Raw genomic sequence first — 8,695 nt, 5'->3', positions numbered from 1 at the left:
GCACCAAGTTCTATTATAAAGATTACATGGCATTTTTAAAAATATCAAGATCAAGTACTTTGAACCGATAGAAGGCCCACGTGGCTATGTGTATGTGAACTAATTAATCTGTAGCATAGTGAACATAGAAATCTTTAGCCATATTTACAGTTAATTAGTTTAACAACTGCCTGACTTAGTCTTATTATGTTAATTTCATAAATAAAGCAATTAAGTTCCCTATAGATCAGAGTGTTCCGGTGAAAATTTTTCCTGTTTACTTGGGCAAATTTTACTGTTTAAACTGTTTGGAATCTAGAGGATCAGACTTGCTGGTTTCAGTTATAACGAACTTTATTACATCAGAAATTTTACTTGTTATCTTTTAAAGAAGTTCAGACCTAGAAAATTCCCACAATACATTTATGAAGAAGGCAGGTAAGTTATGCATAACTGAAATGTTATATTTTAGCCAATCTGACAATTTCTTTCTCTTCATTTTAATAAGTGTTAACTATTGTTAACTATGATATAAATACTTTCCTTATAAATATGATCATTTGCAATGAAAGCAGTAGTTTATGAGGAAGCATAAATAAAAATTTTCTGGCTAATAGTTAAAAGTATTTTTAACACGATATTGTTCTAGAAACGTTATCTATATTATTTCCTATTTTTTCAATTCAGGGAAATTATTAAGGGAGGGAATGGTATTTGATAATAAGAAGACAGCTAAACTTAAAATGTTCTGGAACTAAGAAAAGTTTTATGGTGAATTTTTGACATAGACAGGTACATTGTTTTTCCTCCTTCACAAAATGAATTTCTTTATAGTTTCTTAATGAAAGAAATGAAACTTATTTAGTGATTTCCCTTTTTATAATAGCTAACAAGTGTACAACTTTATTACTTCCCTAGGAAAGATTTAATGGTGGTACATGTCCTTCCATCCATCTTCTTTTTTGGCTAGAAATCTTAGAATGAGAAGGATTGTCTTCAGTGGCACTTTTATCTTATTCTGCCTCTTAGGTGGTAAGTCATTAAGAAAACATAAATCAAAAAAGAGGAAAAATTACTCAAGAAATTGCAGAATTACAATATAAGTGGAGGGTGGCCTTAATAAAGTACTAAAGGTCCTTAAAACAAAGCCTGAGTAAACCCTTAAATAACAATGAGCTAACTTTATTCAGCATTTACTATATGCCAGGTACTGGTCTAAATATTTTATTTGTATTAATGCACTGAATCCATATGACAATCCTATGAGTTAAGTGCTATTATTTCCTATTTTATACATGGGTAAACTGAGCTGGTAGATGGTGGCCCACATGTTGCTATTATTATCATTAAGCTGGAACTAATCAATCTAGGCAGGAAGCCCTTATAAATATGACCCAAAAAATGACCAAATAAGCATAGACAAGGCTCTCCCAGCACTTTTTCTATGTGCTCATCACCACCAACTCTAATATTCCTTCATTTATAGAAGAACCACATAACAGAGAGCTTTCAATCCCTTTTACAGAATTCCTAAGGCCCTTCAAATTAGGTAGATGTTCATGAAGGTAATATCTCCAAACAGGCATGTTTAAGCACATGGGAATTCTCCTTCCCAATGAAATGGTAATATGGTTAATGAAGATGGCTGCTCTATGCTGAACCCAGGGGTTAACAGGGCAGGGTCTCTTAGAGTCAGAAGATTTAATGTACATATGAGTCACCTGGGGATCTTGTTAAAATGCACAATCTGATTCAGCAGGTCAGGTGTAGGGCCTGAGAGTCTGCATTTCCAACAAGCTTCCAAGTGATGCCGATGCTGTTGGTCTGGAGACCACATGTCAGTAGGAAGAATCTAAAAGGTATCCCAGAGGTAAATAAAATTCTAATACTGACACTTAGAGACTTTTGGTACCTAATACTGGGATCACCATCTCAAATGCCTAAAGTGTTTGGTCAGATAATATAAATGGGGGGGTGGGGGGGATCATCCAGTAACAAAACCAGAGGAGGGCAGCCAGTACCCAGCTGACATGGAGAAAGGAGAGCTGAACACTGCCAAATCTGATTCTTCAGGAGAAGCCAGATATTCAGGTTTGCAGGAAAACTCTCCCAACTTTTAAATGTTAACATTTTGAAAGCACTATGCAAGTTAAACAGACCAGGTCTAGCCCCTGAACCACTTGTTTGTAGTCTCTGCTTCCCACACTACCCTCATTACTATATACAATGCGCAATAGAGTTTTGATGACCCCTTGCAGAAAGGGCAGGAGCAAACTCAAACTGCTTGGGTCTCTGCTGCATTTTAAGTCTTTACACTTCTCTTCTGTAAAGAATGTGGAAGGGAACATAAGAATAGATGAAAAATTTCAACAGAACATCTTCCCTGTCTTGGATATCATGAAAAAAATGATTGAGGCAGGAGATTGCATTAATTTTGTTGAATACACAGGGAAGATGTGAGGGTAAAAGAAGAAAATTCAGCATAAAGAGAAATTTTGAAGTAAGGAGTGTCCATGAAGTAAGGGGTGGCTATTTTAAAAAGATCACCATCATCATGATTTATAATGTTTAAATAATTACATATATATTTATAATATGCATTTGAGTAATTAAATATAGTCTATTAGATTTTCCCCACAATAAGATCATAAAGTAGAACAGGATACTTCAGAATTAATCATGTGAGGAAACTATTAATTTAACATAAAACCTGAAACTTTAAATTTAGTTGTCAAATTGGTATACATCATATGTTATATTAATAAAACCAACAATAAATTTTCAGACAAAAAGAGACTGGAAGAAAGGAAATGGATCTGTGAACATATTTATAAGTATTCATGCAATGGAACAAATACGGTCAGCAGAAAGCCTAAAAGTTAAGGCATCGCCTTCAGCTGTAGTAAAGAATGTCAGGGCCAAGGTTTTAGGAAGAAGGCTGTGGATATTGGGTGTGGAATCAGAAGGAAGAAGGACCATCTGAGAGGGAGAGAAAGAAACTAGAGCAGATCTCATCCAGGAAAACAGTCCAGGGGCCTTAGGCACAGCAGAGAAAGATCTGGCATCATATAAGCTCTCCACCGGAGGGGCCACTGGCACCAAGGTCTGAGCTATGTAGTGGATCATTAAGGACAAGTTATGAATTGAGAAATCACGAGTCCAGGAGGAAAACTCCCTTAGGCATGACCTGAAGAAGCAAGCAGCCCTAGTATTCTGGGCAGGAGACTGACCCTGAATCTTGGAAGAGTCAAAATCTCCAGCAAGAAGAAGGTGACATCAGAAGGTTTGGGATACACAAAGGCAACTTCAGTGACATGGTGTGCTTGCTAAAAACAAGGGGTTTGGATTTCATCAGACCTCTTTCAACTCCTGTCTCTGCCACTGAAGTGAGCTACTTAAAATCTTAAGGCCTCAGTTTTCTTTTATGTGAAATGTGGGCAACTATAATACCTGCCTGAAAGATTTATTGTGGGAAATGTAAATTGCTTAGCAGAATCCTTGGCATAAGCTTAGTTCTTTAAAAAATATTTGCTGGTTGATCATTGATTATGGATTGAAATTCTGTCATGCTCAATGAGAAAACCAATGTGATATTTCCAAAATATCTTTAGATGAGTTTGAAGCTGGGGAGAATAGTCAACAGAGGTTAATTAGCCTCATCAGCCAGACTATTTTCTATTAAAAGTGATCTCTTCTAATCCCCAATATGTCGGAGATATAAAATACATTGCACAAAATGTTTAGTAAACTCTTCTTTAGAGTTAACCAGTGAATAGGAGTGGAACAGCAATAGTTTTCATATATTAAAAGATTGGAACCATGAACATTAAGACAAATTTCAGCTCAATTTCAGAAGAATTCTTTAACAATCTGCACTGGTTTAATCATGATGAGCTCTCCATCACTAGCCAAGGCTTCCTATAGGGGTTATTATAAAGGAGATTCCTGAATTCAATAGAACCAGTGGTTCTCAAAAACTGGTCCAGACATCTACATTCAAATCACACGCCCTCCACTGTTTCTGGATATCTAAAGTACAGATTCCTGGGCCCCACCTCTTATTGATTCTAACTCAGGTTCTGTGGAGGCTGTGGAAATCTGTGTTCATTTTAACTGCTTAAGTAAATCTGATGCATAGTCAGATTTGGAAAGTAATCTTCCAGTTAATGTTTTCCAATCTTATTTACGTTGACCAAGGTCAAAAATCTCTGGGCTATTTCTACATAACCAAGATAAATAACACTTTTAAGCCACTGAATTTGAGTATTGAAGATTACCAATATGTAAATATTAATCAAACAATAAATACAGAGAACCTACTATATATAATGTACTTCCTTAGACATGGAAATGAAGACCTAACAGTGGATATATGGCTGAAATTAAATATCCTGGCCAAATAACTTTGGTTTGATTTAATTAGGCTCTGAGGAACTGAATACATTTTAACCAACTAAGTTGTTTAGCCCACCTGGCTTCATTTTTTTAATTAGTATCAGTTCAGAGTGCTTCCAGTTCTTTAATGTAGCATATGTTATGAAATTTCCCCTATTAAATTCTCCAAATAAAAATATTTTAAATTTATGTGACTTTTTAGAATCAATTTATAAAATACTGCATACTTTTTAAAGTTGAAAATCATTGCTTTATTTTTGGATTTCTCTTTTCTCTCTGTCTTTTTTTCTGTCTCTGGTGTCCATCTCTATTTTTCCCTTATTTTTTCTGTCCTGTATTTGGAGGTGTTGGAGGTGTGATTTGTAGATCATGCAACCTCTCAATCCCCTTCCATGGATGTCTTTTGGACTTTGGAACCTGCAGAACAAAACCTGGACAGTATTGTATAAAAGAGGTCCATATTAAAGGTAAGTCATAACACTTTAAAAACATTTAACTAAAATGAGCACAGGAAAACTCCTTATGTAAGAGCAAACATTCACTGAGCATTTACTACATGCTATACTAAGGGCTTTACCTAGATTACATCACACCAATAAATCAATGATATGAGCTGGATCTTGTCGCTATTCCCAATTTAAAGATAAGAAATCTGAGGCATAGAAAGATTAAGAAATTTGCATGATGTTACACAGTTAAGGAGTGTTGTAGTCTAATTCAAATGTGAGTACTTAACTCCAGAACACACATTCCTAAAGAAATCTATATACTGCCTCATTCACACCATTCACATCCTCACAAAAAATTAATACATAATTTCCCTCTAAGTGCAGGGCTCTGTGTAATCACACAGGTTTAATGCCCAGGAAGCTGGCCTTGTCCACATGGATTAAAGAGAGAAACATAAAAATCCAAATGATGAAAACATTAGAAGAAAATACTGAAAAACATATTTTAAGCTTGAAAGAGAGGAGGCCTCCTTAACATCCAAAAGACAGAAATCATAAAGGAAATGATAAATTTGAATATATCAGTATTTTAAAATTTATGAAATGAATGATAACTCCAAAACTATAAAAGATAAGGAATAAACTGGGCAAAAATAATTGGGAAAAAACAAGAAAATATTAATATCTACCCAGAATAAAGAACTTCTAAAAAACTCATTTTTTAAAAGACCAACAATCAAAAAAAAGGAAAAAAAACACACTTGTTAAAGAAATAGAAAGGCAATTTTCAGAAGAGGAGATATAAATGACTTAACCTAAAAGCATAAAAAGCAGGGCTTTCCTGGTGGCGCAGTGGTTGAGAATCTGCCTGCTAATGCAGGGGACACGGGTTCGAGCCCTGGTCTGGGAAGATCCCATGTGCCGCGGAGCAACTAAGCCCGTGCACCACAATTACTGAGCCTGTGCATCTGGAGCCTGTGCTCCGCAACAAGAGAGGCCGTGACAGTGAGAGGCCCGCGCACCGCGATGAAGAGTGGCCCCCGCTTGCCGTAACTAGAGAAAGCCCTCGCACAGAAACGAAGACCCAACACAGTCATAAATAAATAAATAAATAAACAAACAAACAAACAAACAGAGCAGCCCTAAACTTTGAAAAAAAAAAACACATAAAAAGCAGCTCAACCCATCAGTAAATATCAAAGAAATGCAAATTACAGAAATAATATTCTTAACCCATCAGATTGCTAAAAATTATGAGTTTTATAATATCAAGGGTTGTGACAATATGGGGAAATGGGAACTCTCATACATTTTCTAATGACAGTTTAGATTGGTTTGACTTTTTTAAAGACACTTTGTGAGTTTCAGTTAAAATTTTAAATGAGCACAGTTGTCTACAAAGCAATTTATTTCTTGGCATCTACTGCAAAGAAATATTTACATGTAACACAAAAAGGCATGTATCAAGGTTATCATTGCAGCATTATGTTTAATAGTAAAGTAATGGAAATGATCTAAATGTTTGTCTATAGGTGTTAAACTATGATATATTCAGACCATGGATTGCTATGTACTTAGAATGAACCAGATCCTTTTGTTAACATGAAAAAAATCTTTAAAACATTGTTGAGCAGAAAAAAAGTCAGTTGCAAAACAGTACGTATAGTGTGCCACTTATGTATAAAAATCCACAAAGCAAAACTCTAAATTTCTCTATGGAAATGGAAGGGGAGAAAAAAAATTAGAGGAAATCAAAGTCAGTTGGGAGAGAGGAAGAAAATTTGGGGTCATGTCTGCTGGGGTTTTGGTTTTAACAGGGTTACTTGAGCTTTGTTCAACCTATGTCCCCTCTCTGAGCCCCAAGTTCCCTCTGACTTTCACCCATACCAGTCAAGAACCCTTTCCTTATTGAAGAGGAAAGGGGCCAAGCCCCCCTGGAGCCATGAAACGTTAGCTCTCAGTGACTTCCCTTCCTGAAGGTGGACAGATAGCCATCTAGTCAACTTACCATAAAAACTCTGCACATAAGAAAGAGCTTGGAAGCTTATACAGCAAAATCTTGACAATAGCTCTTGGTTGGGTCAAGGACCTGGAATAACTACAATGTTGTGGGAAGAGCAGTTTCCTAACATGGAAAGTCTGCCATTGCATGCTGATGCAAAACAAATACCACTGGAACTTAGGCTTTTGATGGTTTTATCAATAGTTTGTCAACACTATTTTTTGTTGTTGTTGTTTATTTTTGGCTGTGTTGAGTCTTCGTTTCTGTGCGAGGGCTTTCTCCAGTTGCGGCAAGCGGGGGCCACTCTTCATTGCGGTGCGCGGGCCTCTCACTGTCGCGGCCTCTCTTGTTGCGGAGCACAAGCTCCAGACGCACAGGCTCAGCAGTTGTGGCCCACGGGCCTAGTTGCTCCACGGCATGTGGGATCTTCCCAGACCAGGGCTCAAACCCGTGTCCCCTGCATTAGCAGGCAGGTTCTCAACCACTGCGCCACCAGGGAAGCCCCTGTCAACACTACTGACACTTTGGCAGGATAATTCTTTGTTATACAGGGATATTTTGTGTATGGTAGGATATTTAGCACACTGCTGGCCTATACCCACTACATCCCAGTAATATCTTCCAAGTTGTAGCAACAAAAATGTTTATGGGCATTATCTAATGTCCTGGGGTTGGGGAGCAAAATCGCCCACAGTTGAAAGGCTACTGTTTTCTCAAGTTTCCAACCATGTTTTGCTGCCTTTAGAGAATTGCTCATTTGTGTTCTCCCCCATACAACTGAAACTGGGAATGCTAAGATTACAGGACATTGTTGTCACTTATTTTGCACTTTTGTGTATTGTCCACATTTTCCACAGCGAACATGCATTACTACTTGTAATTGGGGGAAAATTAAATGAGGTCAACGACACATCTCCATTCCTAAGAAGCACTTACACATCTAAATGACCCTTCTGTGGATTCGGCCCTTTGAATAACTCATGACCTGGTAAAACTGGGGGATGATTATTAGCAAGTTTCTAAAAAGCTAACATTTCAGAAATTTCTACACAGAAACTGGCAATTGCATAGTTTTATGAACTGAGTTTGAAAGCTATTTTGCTTTACAATTTCAAAGCTTTTGTATTGCAATGCACACAACTAGAATAACTTTAGGTGGGAGTTCTTAAAAGGCAAGATGATTGTATCCCGATAGACCTAGAGTTTTTGCTTTGTTTTCCTTTGTCTTTGTTTTTTTAACCTGTTAGTTATCTGAAGCAACTGAGGCCAGGTAGGTTGTACCTCCCAAGGGATTCTTCTACCATGACCTCTTGTTTCCCCCAGGTGGAATTCAATGGTATTCAGTTCAAGGCTGCACAGAGAGCCAAGACGAGTGCTTCAAGAGAATCGTGACAACTTATGAAATTCACTCTACTCACTGCTGTCATCGTCCTTTGTGCAATTTCTGATCCAGGGGCCCATATCCAAATTGCTTGACTGATCAGTCAATCTCAGAGCCTGAACTGGTCATCCCAAGACAGCAGCTACCATCAATCAGCTTTCTGCAAAAGCCTCAGACCTGCAGGTTGTAGGAGTTATTGTCTGAAACCAATTTGGGCTTCCAAGATGCCCAACTTCTCAGCCACCACTCCTAATTCATCTCAGAAACATCCTTTCCAGCACAATCTTTCTCCTCTTCTCTTTTTTATTTCCCTTTTCAATGATTTCAAAGCTACAAAGAAGTAAAAACGTGAGTGACTCTCTGAGTCAAATTATTCATATCATCTCTAGTTTACTAATTTTCCTAAATATTTCCATATTGCAAAATAAAGTTTCAAATGAATTGTATCGCAAGATACCAAGTGACCTGAAAGGGTTCATTTGGTTTCCA

The 8,695-nt window shown here is 37.1% G+C and overlaps 1 protein-coding gene across 1 annotated transcript; it reads left to right on the top strand.

The window, feature by feature from the left end:
• Positions 1 to 959: 959 nt before the first annotated feature.
• C6H9orf57 (chromosome 6 C9orf57 homolog) lies at positions 960 to 8,273 on the top strand. Its single transcript, XM_036854151.1, has 3 exons — positions 960 to 1,011; positions 4,719 to 4,841; positions 8,149 to 8,273. The coding sequence occupies exons 1-3, from the start codon at positions 960 to 962 to the stop codon at positions 8,271 to 8,273; spliced, it is 300 nt and encodes a 99-aa protein (XP_036710046.1).
• Positions 8,274 to 8,695: the final 422 nt, after the last annotated feature.

Source organism: Balaenoptera musculus, chromosome 6 (assembly GCF_009873245.2).
Source record: "Balaenoptera musculus isolate JJ_BM4_2016_0621 chromosome 6, mBalMus1.pri.v3, whole genome shotgun sequence".
Classification (NCBI taxonomy): domain Eukaryota; kingdom Metazoa; phylum Chordata; class Mammalia; order Artiodactyla; family Balaenopteridae; genus Balaenoptera; species Balaenoptera musculus.
The sequence above is the reverse complement of the archived record's forward strand: the minus strand, read 5'-3'. Positions and strand labels throughout refer to the sequence as shown.

Coding starts and splice junctions, on each gene's coding strand:
- C6H9orf57 (XM_036854151.1), top strand. CDS start 960: ATGAGAAGGATTGTCTTCAGTGGCACTTTTATCTTATTCTGCCTCTTA. Junction 1,012..4,718: donor CTTATTCTGCCTCTTAGGTG/GTAAGTCATTAA, acceptor CTGTATTTGGAG/GTGTTGGAGGTGTGATTTGT. Junction 4,842..8,148: donor AAAAGAGGTCCATATTAAAG/GTAAGTCATAAC, acceptor TGTTTCCCCCAG/GTGGAATTCAATGGTATTCA.